General features: G+C 35.4%; 5 protein-coding genes across 8 annotated transcripts; 2 read left to right on the top strand and 3 right to left on the bottom strand.

The window, feature by feature from the left end:
• The first annotated feature begins 470 nt into the window (after positions 1-470).
• LOC135165373 (etoposide-induced protein 2.4 homolog) lies at positions 471-2,965 on the top strand. The gene is made up of 7 exons (XM_064126604.1): positions 471-787; positions 897-1,060; positions 1,344-1,599; positions 1,677-2,020; positions 2,251-2,325; positions 2,401-2,484; positions 2,585-2,965. The coding sequence occupies exons 1-7, from the start codon at positions 773-775 to the stop codon at positions 2,601-2,603; spliced, it is 957 nt and encodes a 318-aa protein (XP_063982674.1). The 5' UTR covers positions 471-772; the 3' UTR covers positions 2,604-2,965.
• On the bottom strand, positions 2,882-4,658 carry LOC135165372 (transforming growth factor beta regulator 1). The gene is made up of 5 exons (XM_064126603.1): positions 4,404-4,658; positions 4,081-4,333; positions 3,705-3,981; positions 3,409-3,628; positions 2,882-3,220 (listed from the first exon to the last, which is right to left on the bottom strand). Exons 1-5 carry the CDS (start codon positions 4,521-4,523, stop codon positions 3,071-3,073), a joined length of 1,020 nt encoding a protein of 339 aa, XP_063982673.1. The 5' UTR covers positions 4,524-4,658; the 3' UTR covers positions 2,882-3,070.
• A 194-nt stretch (positions 4,659-4,852) lies between these two features.
• On the bottom strand, positions 4,853-14,507 carry LOC135165370 (type-2 histone deacetylase 1). Of its 3 annotated transcripts, none has more exons than XM_064126597.1 (3): positions 14,137-14,507; positions 9,827-10,171; positions 4,853-9,677 (listed from the first exon to the last, which is right to left on the bottom strand). In XM_064126597.1, the coding sequence occupies exons 2-3, from the start codon at positions 10,062-10,064 to the stop codon at positions 7,873-7,875; spliced, it is 2,043 nt and encodes a 680-aa protein (XP_063982667.1). In that variant the 5' UTR covers positions 10,065-10,171; positions 14,137-14,507; the 3' UTR covers positions 4,853-7,872. The 3 variants fall into 3 exon arrangements, with proteins under 3 accessions (XP_063982667.1, XP_063982668.1, XP_063982669.1); XM_064126598.1 differs by lacking the exon at positions 14,137-14,507 and adding an exon at positions 13,707-14,055; XM_064126599.1 differs by lacking the exon at positions 14,137-14,507 and adding an exon at positions 12,982-13,001.
• Positions 14,508-14,616: 109 nt separating this feature from the next.
• Positions 14,617-16,927, top strand: LOC135165371 (EARP-interacting protein homolog). Of its 2 annotated transcripts, none has more exons than XM_064126602.1 (6): positions 14,617-14,635; positions 14,865-14,969; positions 15,549-15,774; positions 15,839-16,074; positions 16,215-16,396; positions 16,457-16,927. In XM_064126602.1, the coding sequence occupies exons 2-6, from the start codon at positions 14,922-14,924 to the stop codon at positions 16,896-16,898; spliced, it is 1,134 nt and encodes a 377-aa protein (XP_063982672.1). In that variant the 5' UTR covers positions 14,617-14,635; positions 14,865-14,921; the 3' UTR covers positions 16,899-16,927. The 2 variants fall into 2 exon arrangements, with proteins under 2 accessions (XP_063982672.1, XP_063982671.1); XM_064126601.1 differs by lacking the exon at positions 14,617-14,635 and adding an exon at positions 14,640-14,777.
• A 145-nt stretch (positions 16,928-17,072) lies between these two features.
• Positions 17,073-18,424, bottom strand: LOC135165374 (RNA-binding protein pno1). The gene is made up of 3 exons (XM_064126605.1): positions 18,204-18,424; positions 17,835-17,924; positions 17,073-17,748 (listed from the first exon to the last, which is right to left on the bottom strand). The coding sequence occupies exons 1-3, from the start codon at positions 18,300-18,302 to the stop codon at positions 17,221-17,223; spliced, it is 717 nt and encodes a 238-aa protein (XP_063982675.1). The 5' UTR covers positions 18,303-18,424; the 3' UTR covers positions 17,073-17,220.

The raw sequence follows: 18,424 nt of genomic DNA, 5'->3' as shown, positions 1-18,424 counted from the left end.
AGCTAACATAATTGCTTTCAGATCATTTGCGTGTGATAAACCGACAATTCCTGTTATACATGACACCGGAAATGCATAATTAACTGCAAATAATTAGTTCATTCAAAAATTAAGTAGAAAATCATGAGAAAATTTATACATAAGAATGGAAAACGAGTTTTCACTTTGAAATTATCGTCATTTCCCCTCAACCAGACCAAAAATACAAAAATATTTCGACGGTGCTCATGTGTATGCGTGTGATATTTCTTTTTCATGTCTTCACTGATGAAACTTTGAAACTTCAAATGAATTCTATTGTTTCCCTCACGTTAGAATTAATTCCTCCCCATGGTAGGGGGTGAAATGAATTTTATGACTAGCTGAATTTTTATAGCTCAAGAAAAGGATAAATTGATATTCAAAAAGATGACGGCAGCGCATGCGCCCTCCCACCCAAAGTCTCGGAAAGTCCATGCATGTGTCCTCGGTTACTGCGTCACATGTGCAAATGCTTTCGATCATCGAGCATCGCTACATTATGTACTTAGTGCAATGAAAATAGAAGTTCTCATACCACCCCTGTGATTCCTTAAAAATAGATATTTTAAAGATAGTCATTGTCAACATATAATCAACGAATTCGAATAAGTCTGCTCACGTTTTTGTATTGTCATTACAAAGTCTCGCGTTATTTTGGTCAGTGTGAGAAAATGAAATTCAGTGATGCAGAGTGGTGAACATGATTCATCTATAATAAATTGACTCGAAAAAATTAAATCGGTTATCAATTATGGATAACGTAACAGTAAGTTATCATTATGTCCTCTACTGTTTACTCGTCTAACCTCAAATGATGTCATTAATGCGTTTCAGTAATTGTTGAATATTGATACATAATTATTACGTATTTTCAGGGAATATTACGAGCTATGTGCTGTGGGTTTACGGACAGTCTCAAGGGTGCAATGGTACTTTTCTACATGGATAAGCATATTAATGAACGACTTAAAGCATCGCCTAGTGCAACCCATAGGAAAGATGCTAATTCAAGCCCAAAAATTGGGTTAAAGGGACAGAGGTATGGGTTATATTTTCTTTTACGATACGATGAAGACACGTCTGTACCCTACGGATCTCTCCAGGAGACTGAAAGCTAATCACAAAAGCCCTCTGTTCTTTCTTCCTCAGAAATCATTGTTTATGTTTAGGTAGAATTCCAAATGTCTCTCTGGTGTTGTTTACGTCGATTTGTTTTTGTAACCGTCATTTCGAAATAGGAAATTATACTCAATAATCCAATAATACCAGTCCACAGATGAATTGGAAAGGGAGTGAAAGAGTAATTTGTTTTTTTGTTTCAGAGAATCCAAAATATTAAAAAGAACGATTCAATGCTGTGCTTTAAATGGCGGAGTTTTTTGGGCGAGCATACTTATCTTCGAATGTGGATTATTGCCATTTTTAAAATATTCATTAACTATTGTTTTTGGGCATTCACCGGGTATGGGAGTGATGGTTTGGTCATGGACACATCCATTTTTATCATTGACATTTGGTACTGTTTGGGTTCTACCACTTTTTTTATTGAGTAGAATAGTGAACAGCTTGTGGTTTCAGGTATGAATAGTGAAGAGAATCATAAATTAAAAGGAGTACAATAATTATGGAAATAATGAGATTATTCATTTTTTTAGGATATAGCAGACAGTGCATACAGATACAGACAGGGAAGACCTCTCCTACTGTCGAGTGTTAGCAAACTGATAGCTGATACGCTCTTCAGTATTCTCGTTCAGGCGCTATTTCTTTGCCAGGGTATGCTTGTATCGAGGATACCAATACCACCCATTGGTGATATACTTGCACTAATACATATGTGCCTTTTATATGCTCTGTATGCATTCGAGTATAAGTGGTTTAATATGGGTTGGGAGCTCCACAGACGGCTCACATTTATTGAAGCCAATTGGCCATATTTCGTTGGCTTTGGTCTGCCTTTAGCTGTTTTAACACAAATGCCAAATTCTTATGTTATTAGGTGAGCAAAATATATTTTTTGGTGGAGAGTGGAGCAAAACGAAGTTGCCAAGCGAAGCGACAGTCTAAAAATCACTATTTGGCGCAATTAAAGAAAACAATTTCTCTTTGAAGTGGAGCCGATAGTCGTCTTTAAACTGCTAGATTTTGCCCCACTTGCCACTACAGGCTATCGCCGAAAGCACTATACTGTCTATTTTCATAAATTTCTAATCTCATTTTATATTTCAGCGGTTGCGTATTTTCAATTCTATTTCCATTGTTCATTGTCAGCGGAAATGAGGCTCAACCAGTGACAGGAACCTGGTAATTATATACTGTTTATACCTAAATTCGAGGGGAGTTTTTCGTTATCTACTTTTTCTTTATTTTTTATTGCAGTGATTGCCCCTTAAAATTATTTTCTCCTGTCATTGCCATCGCCAACACCCTCTTCAATAAGACCATCGGACCAGCACAGCATCGGTAATGATGGTGGAATAGTAGACAAGAAACAAAATGAAACTGACTCGATTAATAAGAAATTACAAATCAATGGAAATGTGTAAAAATGATGATTTTTTAGTGTAACCGGTGTGGACTGAGGGTTCAGCTTTATTTCTATTGTTATTGCTCTCCTTCCACTGTAATATGAAACATTATGACTAGAACTGAAGATTACTGCCATTTGCAATGTTCATTGATAGTAATGTAATCTATCATATCGCTGTAGCAGTCTTACATTTTATAAATTGTAAATCATGGGATGGAGAATTATTGCATAATTGTTTCTACAAATTTTATTGAATGAATGGAGGCCGAAAGACTCTTCAAGAAACTTTGAATAATGGAATGGAAAAACACAAGCAAATGTAAATATCAATATGTTTATTTATTTTATTATTTCATATTCCATATGAATTATTGCTTTTTTATATTATTATACATTAAATAAACTAACAACAAATTGTGTCATAATCATTTCCCTTCATGTATCAGCATTAGATAAACTTCTAATGTTGGTACATTGCTCCTAGATGATTATCAGATATAAGTTTATTTATCGAGTAAATTAAATGTCATGATCACAAGGCTCTTCTTTTACTCGATAGTCAGAGATGAACGCGAACGTTCTGTGTAATACTGTAAAATTGACGCCAGGATCCATTTCCTCTTCGGAGGGGGTAGTCATTCCATTCTCGTTCGGTTGATTTTTGCTGACCTGTTTCGTAAAACAATAAATATGATGCCAATGAAAATCAGTGATAGTCTCACTGTCAATAGATGACAGTTAATCAACGTGAAAAATCCTAATATTAAATTCGAATGATTATAATAGCTAATAGTAGTTTCTGGTTATTGCATTTCGCCTGATTCTCTTGTTGAAAATGAATTTTAAGAAAACACTACCTCAAAACGGTGGGGTTTGTAAAGAGACAGCTTTCTCGTTCCAGGTGAACTCTGAATTAAATTCTGTATAGTAGGCTGTGATATACCAAAGAAATATCCACCCTTTGGTACTATATTACAGAGTATTGGGGATATCGACGATAATAATTTAGCATGACATTCATCAGGTGTTGCACCCACCAGGGGTTGGTCCAAATCAGTGTCTGAGACAATTTCAAATCTGCACAGGAATGAAATGAGAATTATAACTGAGATAAAATTTTCGGGATGGAGAGTTGTATGAGGGATTGTCCCACCTGGGGTTAACACCTCCGTCTAAAATTTTGCAAGTGTACAAAGCCTTTAGTCGGGGATTCTTGAGACTTGCATAGACTCTCGTACTGCAAAAGCCAACTGGATATATGTGATCCTCGGTATGATAAGTAACTTTGTCGGTTATTATTTCACCGAGTGAATACACAGTCAAATCTCCAATGGAAATGGGAAACCGTGGTCTTCCATGAACATCAAGAGGTATCAGTTGTACCAGTTTTTTTGCTGTTTTTCCATAACGTCTGGCTTTTGGTTTTGTCTCTAATTAAAAAAGAAAGCAGTGAAGAAACCTGCTCATGTTGCTATTACTTGAATGACTAAATTACGTCGAGGATCTTCATGAAATATTAATTATTTTACCAATATTTATTCCACTGCTGCTACTGTGATTATCACTTGGAGACTTTTTTCTATTCGTCCTTTTAGCAGTAACCTCGCTATTCAGACTCTGGCAGTACATGTGATTATTAAAATTCAATTGAGATCTCGATCCTGATGACTCATTCTCTCCTTGAAATTGGCACAATTTTCTCAATAAAAATAAACGTTCTTCATTCACCACCACCAGATTCTCCTGCATGCTGGAGACTTGATCACACAGTGCTGCATTCTCCTGAAATTTTTTCATTAAAATTTATGACCAGTCCAAATTATTGATTTCACGATGTAATTGAACAACTCACAAACACTAGATTTTTCACAATTCTTTTCAGTTTCCTGTACTTTTTCTTGTATTTGACATTTTCTTGCAGTTGTGCATTTTGGTGATAACTGTTACAATAACGTTCATATGAATGTGACATTTCCTTTTCACTGTTCACGTCTGAACGAGTCCTTTTTTTTTATTCTTCCTATTATATTTGTTAATAAAGTAATACCGGAGTGGTTATTGTCAGTTTGTTGTTTTTCACTATTTTTTGAGGTTAGAAATGCGGTAGACACTGCGACTGCGCTAGTCAAAGAGGATAGAAGTCCTCTTTGGCGCAAGTTGTATCCGAGGAATTCGAATAGACTAAAAGCAGTCTGTATTTTGCGATCCCGATAGTTTATTTATATATTATATTTACCTACCATTCAATGGTGGATTCAATGATGAATTCATAATCGTAAAATAATGGGAAAGACAAAGGGAAATTGGTAATTTCGAAATTGTATTCTAGATAAATCGAAATACAGAGGTACGACTATCAATAACATGAAAATTTTTTGTGTTTTTGGTTTTAATCGGGTCTGATTACCCAAAAAAATTAATTCTACATTAAATTTATTACTGTATTATCGCAAATTTTTGAGGATTAAATGAGACATTTTGTTCTTTATTTTCTATTTGCAAATCATTCTAACAATTATGTTATCCACGTGACTAGATCAATATTTATAAACAACAAGAAAAATAATGTAAAGAAGATATTTGATATTTTACCCTTCGTTAATGCGTGTGTATAACGATTATCGCGATATTATGGTGCTATTTCATAAATCATCACAAAATAGAAAATTTATCGACAGAATTTAGTTATCGAATTGTGTATTAAACTCACTGCGATATTTGGTAGAATAATTCCGAGTATTTTTATAATTTCGTTGTTTCTAAATTTCGATCGTTTATTTTTATTAAAATAGTTCATTTGGTAGACACAATGTATTTTCTCCTTCACGGAATTGTTGCTTTATTATTGTTTACAACTTGATTCTCTTGTTTGCTGGCAATTGTGTGTATTTGCACAAGCTATTTGCTATTGGCTGTAATGATAATCGACTCATCAATGTGAATGCCTATTCTGCGCATTACCAACAATTAACAAACAAAATCTTGTAGAGTATTTAAATATATTTGAAGTATTCGATGTCAAATGAGTTAATGGCTGATCCTCGTCCTCTTTAAAATTTACTTCGATTCTTCTGATTCGCAAGTTAGAAAAACTATCTCTTAATTTCTTGGAAATTTCACCGTCGATATGTTTTGAAGTTTTTTTTTTCTTTCCATTATCTATTCTATTATTATTCATTCTAATTAACAAAGTCCCAAAATATTTTTTTAACTCCTTTTATGGTCACCCAATTCTTGTTTATGACACCTCCAAATTTTTATTTTCATCTGATCTACAAACATAATATGTATTCAAGACCTAAGTGCTCTCAATATCGCATAAGAAAAAATTATTTTTGAAGAAGGCGAGGGCCGGCCATTGACTCACTTGAAGTGGAATAATTCATTTGATAATCGATTCAATGCGTTGTCATATTTCTGGATAGGTCTGAATATTGGCTAGTTCTATGCTAAAATCATGTCAAGTGAATCCATACAGTAGTATTTAAAATGATTTCTCTCTACATTATTCACTCATGCAAGTTCTTTTTTATTTGCTGATTATCATTAAAAGTGTGCAATCATCATTCGTTGTTGATTTTCCTATTCCTTAAATGTCCATTTCTATATTTTGCCCATCTTTGTATTATTCCCAAGAATTTAATTTGCATGTCTGCGAGCATGAAGAATGTGCCTATTTGTTTTTACGTTTGTTAAAGAAGAAAAACTTCTGAATTTGTTTTTTATCAACCCACAAGCATTTTGTACATTGCGTTAGTGTCGATCAATTGGAGAGAACCTAATAAATGCTGATGTGTAAATTCTACGGTTGGGAATAAATTGCTGATTATGCATTATATCGCAAAAATATAGCACGTCAGTCTGTTCAGTATGCGACTTGAATGTAATGTGCAATCGGATAAAACAAAATCAGGTGATTTTTACAAAACTCATTTGATTAGATTTCTTTCAGATATCATCAGCTGTATATTCATTTATTGATTTTTTTTATTGTAATTCATGCACTCATATATAAATGCGACTAATTTTTTATTAGTTTTCTGTTCATTCTTCGTGACAACTAATTTGTCCAACAAAAAATAAAAAATGAAAAAGTATGTATATATATATTTTTTAAATGTATATCATGGTTAAATATATCTCTTCGAAGAACAATTTGTCAATTTTCTCGTTTCGGAATGTCATCACGCAACTTTTGATCTTAACCATTTTTAAGGCTACGTGAAATAATTATCTATTCTATAATCAAAACTATGGACAATCAACAATTAATTGAGACTTATCTTCACACATTTCTTGAAGGCATCCTTTTTCTTTTAATTTGTTTTTAAATATCTTCTACTTTGACAAAAAAACACTGACGAAAATACACTTTTTCAACAATCAAACAGGCAATAAAATGCATTTGAGGATTAAAATAATTATCAATTGATACTTATAATCCTTTTTAATATCAATAAAATTTCAGAAATTTCTTACTATCACTTATGTGTCAATGACACCTCTCTATGTTCATTCATCTATCAATTACAAATTTTTGGACATTAAGGATAACTTGATAACAGAATAAATATACATCTTTCAATAGACGAAAAAAAATGATAAAACAGATGATAAATAACACTTTTCCGAGGCGATAGTTAAAAAATTGATTGGAATTCCCTCAACTTGAAAAAAAAATTGAAATAGCATATATGTATACGATCTATTGTGTAATGAATAATGGAAAAACATCGATGAGTGATGCTAGCAAGCTACTATGGCCAATGGTTCCTGGAAAATAAAAATATAAATCATAAACGAGCACCAAGATTTTCATGCTTTTTTTCTCCCCTGTAACTGTAGCTGAATTGTCATTCGGTAATAAAATGTATCCGAGGATTAAAATAATTATCAATTAATAGTTATCATCCCTTTCAATAAAATTTCAGAAATCTCTTACTATCACTTATGTGCCACGAACAATCCTCTATGCGCATTCATTTATTAACTAGCACATGATGAGTTAGCGAATTTGTTAACATTAAAAATGATTTGACAACAGAATAACAATATATCCTTTACAATAGAAGAAAAAAAAATCAGATAAAACGGATGATAAATAGTCATTTTCAGCTACTACAATTACAAAATTGTTTGGAATTGCCGTAATTTGAAAAAAAATTCTGAAAATATATTTATGTTCAATTGAATACGAAAAAAGCACTGCTGACTGATGATAGCAAGCTGCGATGGCACGTGCATGGAATAAACGAAAAATGTAAATTAAAAATGAGCACCAAGATTATTATTATTCTTTACTTTTTCGTCTCCCTTCCTCTTTAACTGTACCCAAATTGTGTTTTTCGGCATTGACACAACCATTTTATTATTCTAGCATTTCTCTCGACAATGCTCGGTGGATCACTCACTCTCTGACTAGTTTCTTCATTAGTTGCGCTACAATTGTTTCCCTGCCACTGTCCATCATTATTACTACTCGATTGATTGTGACCAGACCACGAATACAATCCCAGGGCTGAATCAACTGAACTAACACTATCGAAGAATACGGGTGATGAGGAATTTGACAATGGTACAATTATACGATCATAATTATCCGAATCAAGTCCAAGACGATCGAAAAAATTCTCCAACTCGGCGATGGATTTTGGTGGTCGTGGTGGTGGTGGCGGTGGTTGTTGTTGCTGCTGTTGCACATGTTGTTGTTTCGGTTTTTTCTTGCGCTCGGTATTGGCACCGCTGTTATCATGTCGCCAATAGCGATCACTGATGTCCGATTTGGATCGTAGAATTGGACGACCACGTCCTTCTTTCCATCCATCCGAGAATCTTAAATTGCGAGTAGAACTATAATCAGTTGGACTATTGCTGCTCTCTGAGTCATCGATGCTCAAGTTCCGTAAAATTGTAGGTGGAGTTCCACCGCTAACGTGACTGCTGCCTCTTCTGGATCGATCTTTATCGGTCGAGTGTTGAGTTGAAGCTCCACTGTCACGACGTATATGGCCCCAACACTCTTGAATTCGTGGTGGCGGTTCACTGCGATGAGTGCAGTGACCCGATGAGCCACCAGAATCTCTGGCTGTTGCTCCATGACTGAGTTTACTTGATCCCGATGATTTTTGTGTACGTCCACCCGATGATAAAACACTGTTGGCATCATTTCCCCCTGCTGATCCCACTGATCTTCTCATATGTCTTGAACTCTGATAACAAATCGAGTCCCGCTTGAAACTCTGATCTGAATAATCCGAGCTGGTCTCACAATCAGGGCAATTAACATTAACATTGATAGGCTTGCTCGAAGACTTTGTAGAGGCTCTAGGTGATAAGGATGCACGTCGGCGTGCACTGGTGTGCAAATCGGGTAACGATTTATGGCAAATTGTGGTCTGGCAAATTGCCGGTGGTGAGCTAATACCGCTATTGGATTTATTGTGATTTTTCGTTGATGTGTGAGAGTGTGAGTGACTTCTACCAAATTTAAATCGTACTTCAACTGACAGATTAGACTGTCCTGATCGTGGAGATAATTGACAATTAACCGCTGGAGATAATTGACCGGATGGAGATGGTGATGGAGATGGTGATTTTGGTGGTAGTGATGTTACGTTACTGGCATTACCACGAATAGAGTAATTATTTATTGATCCTGGTGAGTCAATAAAATGAATGTTCTCTTTGCTATCCGTGTTCAATAATTTTCGTAGCTTTGCCTGAAGCTGATCGCCTCCTGCAGTGCTTGGGGGACCCGATATAGCCCGTCTCTGCGGTACCGATATCAGTCGTGGACTCTTTGGGGGTAGTACCGGGGGCAGTGTACGTTGAGGACTCAAAATACCATCGCTTATTTTACTTGAACGACTGCATCCAACTGAACCTCCAGCACAACTGCAACTCATTGACAAAGATTGCTGTTGTTGCTGCTGCTGCAGATTAACGCTGCACGAAACTATATTTGTACACTTTCGGAGTAATCGTGGTGGTGCACCAGCATTTGTTGATGGAGCAACTTGGAGATGTCCACTGTTCTTCAACTCTTGCTTCCGATCCAGTACTATTTCACTCTTCACGTAAAAAGCTTTAGATTCTTGCAACAATTCCACTGCACTCTTTCTCTTACCTGGAAAATAATATTCAGGTCTTTGATGGGAAAACATAAACCATAGGGAGGAAAAAGCTTAGAGATCTTATTAGGTAAATGATTAAGAATAATTGCGAATGGATAATCGTCTATGCTGATGAGACTGAAAGATAAAGCTTTATAGCTACCAGTGTGATCAATTGTCTGGCGATGTTGAGCCCTGGTGTAAGTCAATGGTAACGATGGCTGTCTCTGCATATCCCAATAATTTCGATTCGTATTACTGTAACTATTATTATTTTCTCGGAATGTTTGTTGCTGTTGTTGCTGGGTGGTTGCCGATTTACAGGGTGTTCTTGCCATAGCAGTCATCATTCTCCCCGCTTGTCCCAGTATTTTACCTCTTAGGCGACTAATAGAAATCATAAAATCCAACTACTTCACTACCCGAAATGCCAATTGAATCCATGAACCTGATGGTGAAACTGTTTTTTCACTGCGACGATTTCCATTTCCGCTTCATTGTTTACTGCCTGCGACAAAAACCAGTGCAATGTTAAAAGGATTTTTCACCATTATTTTCTCTTGAACTTGATATAAAAAGTGTATGTACTGGTGAACTCCCTTATGTGGCTGTTTAATTCAAACGTTATTTTCTCGTTTTATAATGGGCACCTAAAATAAATGGAACTTGAGATATTGTGGGGACATTTGTATATGTACTCGCAGAACAATAAAACTTTTTATCCTGAGTCACTAAACTTTCAGACACTTTGTTCCCATGTTAATTTTCTAAACAGCTTCAAGTACTGTCAATTTTACGCACTGTTAAAAAATTGTTGAAAGTTCAATCTTTTTTATGTGAAATTTCAAGGACAATTTACTAACAGCAGCTATCAATCACATCGGGTTGACCGTAAATGACAATATTTATCGCGATTTCCTCTATTATTCCGAAGATGTTCCAGTTAGATGGAGGGAATAAATGTTTTCCCTGGTTGTTCAAAGAGAAAGAAAAAAGAAAGAATACGAAAAAGAATATTTTCTGAAAGTATTTATTTATTCCACAGAAGTATTTATTATTTCAAAATTATATTTCCCCAGTTGAATCATTCCCCAAGGAACCTGATTAAGCTTCAATTATCGCAATCCGGTTGTTCTAGCGGATGATTATGTGGCACATCATCTTAACCAAAATCCTCTAACGATCAAGTATTTTTCATAAATTTCTCATCTTCCACAAGAAAGAATTTCAATCAATTTTTAATGTTTATAATTATTGACAGAGCCCACTGAGCCATAATTAAGTTAATCATCTCCTCGAGCAGTTTAATGATCATAAATGAACCCTAAGGAAAACCGTCTGAGAGCGATTCGTCTGGAAAAATGAATTTTCAATCCCGCAAAGAGGTATTTTGCAAAAAAAAATATAGCAATAAACAAATAGCGAAAATAAATTCTTTTTTACGTGTTGACTTGACGTTTACTGGAGGCATTCAGTTCTGTCGATTTTGTTTTCTCAACAATATCACAGGCGGAAAAATTTCAAAATAATATATAGAAGAGAATGGACACAGTATGTACTGAAGAATTGTTTGTAAATATGTAATAGGGAAGTGCCCATTTTGCCTTTTGAATTCTTCACACCCTGGGTTAGTGGTTCTGCTCGTAATTGTAAAGGAGTACAATTTGAATTAATTGCCCTCTGTTGTGATGCGACCGAGTAATTATGCATAATTACCATGATTGTCTTCTTTATGATTACGTATTATACATGGTGTAGTTGTTGAACGTCATCATGAGCAATTTAACGTGAAAAAATACACACATATGTACGTACTAAACTAACGGAACTTGAAGCATTCTTACTCGGACAGATGACGAAGATGAATTAATATTTAATTCACCTTGCAGATATTCTTTTGCAATAACGATGATTCTCTCGAATACTTGAAAGTATATCGAAGTGACACGGAAATTCTATTGTGTCTATTACAAATAGTTGGCTATATAAGCGTGACGAAAGTCGACGGAATTTCCGGTAACCGGTACAAATGGCTGTTTTGGTTCACTCTCTGTTTATTGTACAAATAACTGTGTATTCATTGAAATTGAAGTAGGACCCTATTGAATCGAATTGATGAGTCAAATAGATTACCCTATTTAACTTTTTTCTGTTTAATAAGTTGAGGATTGCGTACAGAAGAAATATACTAGCTTGAGGATTTACGTTTCCCCTTTTCCTTCGGCTTTTTTGAGGACGAGGGGTAAACAGGAGAATTTCCGGATGAGATATTAAATATCGCATGAATAATTCAATGATAATTTTGCAACAATTCTCTGCAATATACGATTGGAATGGTAAATTGGAAGGCTCTGCTGCGTTCAGCTCTCCAGTTAATTTGGAGTTTCTTTGTTTCGCTATTTCGACTTCAAATATTTTTTTTTTTTGAGAAAAGCCTTTTTGTAAGTATGAAAGCCATAAATGCCTTCATTTATATTCTCCTTTTATTTTAAAACCCACCACGAAACTCGAATTCCCCTCCACGATTGGCAATTGGCCTGTTGACCCTACCAATACTGTTCCAATTCGGTGACAATGAGTTTAACAATCCAAGACAGCGAAATCTACTGTCATACAATTTGGTAAAGTCAAGTATCGTGATATTGACACGGTCAATACTCTGTATTAAGTTCAAATAACAATTCGCTGAGTAATTGTTTCGACACTGAATCTCATATTGTTGAAATTGAAATCCATAGATTTTACATAGCTTTATTTTTGACAGATAAAAAACTTTTACCAGTACTCAGCGATATTGCTAGACATCTTTATTGACCGGTGGCACATCAACCATAAAATTGAAGCACACAGACGAGTAATTTTCTATGCTTCGGATATTCCTGGATTATTTTCAATTTTCAATATCCATCACAAAGAGGGGAACTCTAAGTTTTCAAAACTTTCATGCATAAAAAATTGATTCTACCACGTCCGGTTCTGCAATTAGCAATAATCAATACAAAATTCACGACTCGTCAGAACAACATTTTTTTCTTTCTCAAATTCGAATGTCTAGTATTTTTGCTCTGGCTATATTAATGTTCCACCTGAATGCTCATTTGACATTTTAAAATCTAGACATTCAGAGAAACGTTTAAGATAAAAAATCTCGAAATCATTGTCAATATAGTTCATCATCGTCTTTAACTGATAAATGTTGTGAGTTCAGGTAATCGGTTGATCAATCTCACTCGAATCATTTATCGATTTCACTTGGTCATTCGGCCATGAACACCATTCGATAAGACAATAGTAACAGTACAAATTTCAATGAATTACCGTATTGTGCGGTAACATCACAAGGTTTTTACAGGAGGTAATTTCCTTGGACACGATATTGAAGTCGATCTCATGCCAAGAAAGTTTGTACTGATCCGGAAGATGAAGACAGTTGGTTTATAGAAAGAATAAATGCTCACATTAATTCACGTGAGCTATCAAAATATTTCAGCTGAATATTAATGGATATTAATGCTGAATTACTGTTAAGTGAGCTATCGATAGAGTTAAATAAATTTTGTTTGCTTTGACAAATCAGGTTGTTGCCATCGAGGATTTGTCCTCGCCTTTAGAGTAAATACTAAATTTCTTTCGAAAATTCTGTCCTAAGTATACGATATTTTATTCCTGAAAATTTTCAAGGGTATAGTTTCTGTTGTTCTCAGCGTATGGTGCACAAGCTGAACGATTCAGGTGTTGCAGGTTCCTAATTCTTTTCAGGCAATTTTTGTATTTTTATAATGTGGTGATACGTGAATTCTTGACTGCGGTGAAACGAAAAAATGTACCGCTTATACAGTTTATTATTATTCAATACCTTATCGAGGTTCATCGCTGTGTAACCATTTCACTGCATTTTGTTTATACTCCGGTAAATCTTTCGAAATGTTTAAGAAAAAGGTATAAAAATTATTGCAGTCACGGAATTGCAGTTATTGACTGATGATGAAATATAAAAACGGTAAATTTGCATCAAGCCGATCGATAATGTTCTAGCAGCTTACAGAAAAACATCCTGAAGGATGTTCGAGTACTTTGATCATTGGCTCCATGTGAAATGGTTTATATTTTTCAGATGTAAAAATCCTCTGATAACTAACTCCATCCCAAAATTGTCCTGTTTACTCTACCGTTCCTCTCAGTGTCACTGCCACGATGGCATGAAGGGATTATTGTAACAATTAAAGCAAATTTGCCAGCAAAAAAACATATCTATCGCCAAGACAGCAGTCGTCACTTCTCATCCTGCAAAATATGTTTGATTGAAGGAAAAATCCATTGTCACAATTACTTCACCAGACGATAAGTATGTATCTCATTGGAATAACAGTCCACAAAGTTTAATTAATCAATGGGTGGTAGTGTTAGATATAGACTCACACTTTTCAATTAACAAAACACAAGTGGACAGGTGTACACAGATGCACGACATACCTTTTTATCCCATTTGATATCACTGAAGCTTCACGATGTTTTCCGACTAAAAAAAAACACATGGACGTAAGGACACTATAATATATTATGACGATGATCAAAAGTCATCCAGACGTTTTACTCCTGCCTTGGACCACAACATCTCCATCAGGAATGGACCACTGTTTTTATTAACGAATAAGTCCACACTATTTAAAAATTTCCACTAGACTGAGGAGGTTCATCACAAAAATTTCTGCCACTTGCGTCCGACTGTAGAGCGCGAGACTGTGGTTCAATTTGGTACAAGTATAATTTATTGCATATATATTATTATTATATTTGGTGACCCCACGGCTGGCTGGTTGGCTAGCTATCGTCCCCACCTTTTTCCCCTTATTCCCCTTCACACACTAGACCACACGCTATCAAGTCCCTCCAACGAATGTATATGTACACTCTACATGTGCTTCCATGTGCCCACCTATTGGTAGTGAGCTTGACTTCTATCTTCTTGGTGGTAGGTTCACGATGTGTATGTACACAATGCAACACTGCATGCGCAGTCTTCACCCACACCAAGTGACACGAGGAGAGGAGAACGAAGACAAATGTTTCACTTGATTCACGTCAAGGCTACAGCACTCGGCAACAATTATATCGTTAATACACTGATGATTTTATCTAATCTCTAATGTGATTAACCATTTAATATGGCTCGATATAACGATTTGTTATTTTTTCGATAGAGTTTCGAGGTTATGTTAGAGACTGCTTGGAGTATCAGCTGAAAGGAGCTCACTCCAATGGATAGCAACAACAACAATCCCGTAATCTATGGGTTAGAGTTTCAGGTGATTTGTTTAGATTTGTACGATATTAATGTTTATTCGTAAGACAGTAGCACCCAAAAGTTTGGTTTCATGGACCTCCCAAAAATATCTGTATTTCTTGAGAATGTCCCAATGCTTTGGTTAGATTTTCACTGGTGAAGTGCTTTTCTAGTTTTGGAGTTGAATACCAGAGCTTTCATGTGAGCGCCATTTTAATTTTAAGAATGTTTATTCTTTAAGGAAGGTTAATAAAAGAATTGGAAATAACAATTTTGAAAAGTTGTACACTGAACAATCTGAGAAACTTGTAAATATCAAATAGTCTCTGTGACTGGATCATAATGAATATTAAAGGTCTGCAAGCAAAATAATGCACAAAATCAATAACAATAATTAAATAACATGGTTACATATGCACGAGTTGAAGGGCGAGCTGCCAGTAGAGAAAAGTAAGAAGTAATGAATTGATAAGGTGAATGCATTGTGTGTGAATAGAATGATAGTAATAGGGTTGAACATGCTGTTCACTATTGAGTGGAAGATCCTTCAGAGTGGCATTGAAAGATGAAAGTTCTAACATCATAAATTCTCTGTTTGCAGGCGCGTGCTTTATCAGCGCAAAATGCTGAAACTGACATAGTCAGATTTCTCGTTGGAACTCAGTCGTTGAAATTGGCGAATAATCAAGTGCACTTGGTGGAATTAAATGACGAAACAAATACATTGAGAACTCAAGTTTATCACCACACAGTTGGAGAAATATGGTCTCTGGAAGCATCGACAACAGACGCGGATAAACTAATTACCTCCTACAGTACTTTAAATGGTAAATAGGAGAAAGCTGGTTCATTTGAATGATTAGTTTAGAGATTCGGGGTGTTGAATTTCAGATGAGGGTATGTGTGTAATGAAGGGCGCCTTGTGGAGACTCCCAGATATCAGCCAAAATGATGGAGTCATCCGCAATGATATGGAAAATAGTTTGGAGAAACTGGCGGATCTCGACACAACTCCGTATGGAAATGAATTGAAGACAATTGTTTATCATCCAGTGGATGGTGGAAAGGCAATGGCAGTGGTTGATAACAAATTTGTTCTTTTGAGTCTTGATGAAGCCTCTCCTCAGGTATTAATCCTGAAATGGGCCAGACAGGCCATTTTTTCAATTTTTTTGCACTCATTTTGATTCCCAACCTTGTACCGAACTAAATAGCAAACTAAATAATAGTTTAATAATAATAATGATTTATATTGCGCTATTTTAAGGTTTCAACAGTAGGTACATTGGCTGGTAAAGGACAGCCTCGATTCACAACGGGAAAATGGAATCCTCATAATGGTTGTAATCAATTCGTAACACTCAATGAAAATAATATCAGGGGTTGGGACTTGAGAAGTCCATCAGAGGAAGCTTGGACAATCCTGTCAGCGCATTCTCAAATAATAAGGTAGGTATCAACAAGAATATTTGACAGAAAGTTTCATAAAAATTTTGAATATCTATCTAGAGATCTGGATTTCAACATAAATAAGCAATACATATTAGCAACTTGTGGAGACGACGGATATATGAAATTTTGGGACATAAGATCACCCAGTGCACCACTAGCATGCCGAATGGAACACTCCCATTGGGTCTGGAAAATTCGAATTAATCGTTTTCACGATCAGCTGGTGTTGACATCAAGCAGTGATTCTCGAGTCATTCTTTCTAGCATTCCTTCAGTATCGTCAGAGCCCTATGGTGAGAATATCTCATTGGAGAACTCAGTGAGTGATAAAAAAGTTATGGACGATGGGGTCATTGGTAAATACGAAGAGCATGAAGACAGTGTTTATGCTGTTGAATGGTCATCAGCTGATCCGTGGACTTTTGCCTCACTCAGTTACGATGGACGACTGGTCATTAACAAAGTACCACGTAAATATAAGTATAAAATTCTTTTATAAATCAAATTAAATAAAAGATGCTATACAGAGTCCATTATTTACCTATCTTCGTTTCTGCATAGAAGTCTTGTAAATGTTTGAATTTTAGTTTTGGATTTTTCGTGTCCTGCTGACTTACTACGCTGTGCAGCACAAGGACAAGTTATTCTCCAAAAACGAAATTAGTTTACAGAATTTGTTTAAACGATTTATTAACGACTTATTAAATTGAAATAAGTAATGAATGACACGTAATAGAGATAATTACATGAAAAACAATCTTTCAGGCAATTTTTTTGCTTATGTTTATTATTACTAATTTTAATCTTAACAAGAACGTACATTAGAATTTTTCCGTAACACGTGAGGCCACATTTCTCAGTTGTCCATAGACTTTTGAGGGAGGGCTTCCTAGAATCAAATTACAAATGGCTCTTCTTGCCAATTGAATATTCTGAAATGATCCTAGTATATGAATTTTCGTGTCTGCCAATACAATACGTGTTTTCGTGACATTTTCAATTGTAAATTTTGTCCTTCCCCCTTTACCAGCTAATCGTCCTATTGCTCTTGACAAGTGATCTCCCTTCAATGGTTTTACGTCCTGCACTTGGAACGTTTCTACAAATAAATCGTCCAAACGTAGAAGGGCCATTGCATCCTCGACTTCGAAGCCTATGACAAAAGCTTTGACGAAATCAGCTCCTTTCTGTAAATTTGATATGTCTGGGGTCTCCGGGGCTGTGCGAAGCTCTACGTTTCTAGTTTTCAGATTGAAACGTATCTGCAACTGGAGATGTTCAACGACCGGTGTGAAGATTTTGGTCCAGTTTTCTTTTAGAGGAGTATATCGGTGAGCTGGAACGGCTATCTAAATTAGTACAGAGAGAGAGAGAGGGATTAATTTTTTAATTGGCATTTCTTATATTCTTACAATCAATTTTCCCCGTCACTAACCTTTCTGTGCTCTCCTCCTTCAACGTTCTTCGAACGTTTAAAAGCATGTTTTCTCTTCACTTTACCCTCAATTCCATTTACAGCGTCTACCTAATGAATTTATGGGAAAATAAAACTACATTAAAGATATTGAAATATTTCTTACAGTTTGGTAGAGATTATCCAACAGATTCAATCATGTTCAATCACCAATATTTAATTAAATTCCGTTTTTTTTTAATTACAAAAATATTTTTTAACGTTTTAATATTGAGATATAAATTAAAGAACTGGCATATTGAACAGTATTTCACTGGGGGAAGATTATCCGAAGTCTTCGGATATTCAGGGATCAGTAATAACAACGAAAAATATAACCTCAATTCTTACCTCCATATGACTTTCACTAATGTGTCGTCGTTTGGAAGATTTCGGGTTTAATTTTTCTTCACTCCCTGTTGCCGAGGTGTTTTCTGCATTTGTATTCATTTTCTCCTCAATTTTCCACTCAATGAATTAATCAATCACTTATTAGACACTGTATTTTGCCACTCGAACGTGCCAATGTGCTCCTTACGGTCTGAGAACGATGGGTGAGGGAGGGGGTTGCG

Source organism: Diachasmimorpha longicaudata, chromosome 8, assembly GCF_034640455.1.
Source record: "Diachasmimorpha longicaudata isolate KC_UGA_2023 chromosome 8, iyDiaLong2, whole genome shotgun sequence".
Lineage (NCBI taxonomy): Eukaryota > Metazoa > Arthropoda > Insecta > Hymenoptera > Braconidae > Diachasmimorpha > Diachasmimorpha longicaudata.
The sequence above is the reverse complement of the archived record's forward strand: the minus strand, read 5'-3'. Positions and strand labels throughout refer to the sequence as shown.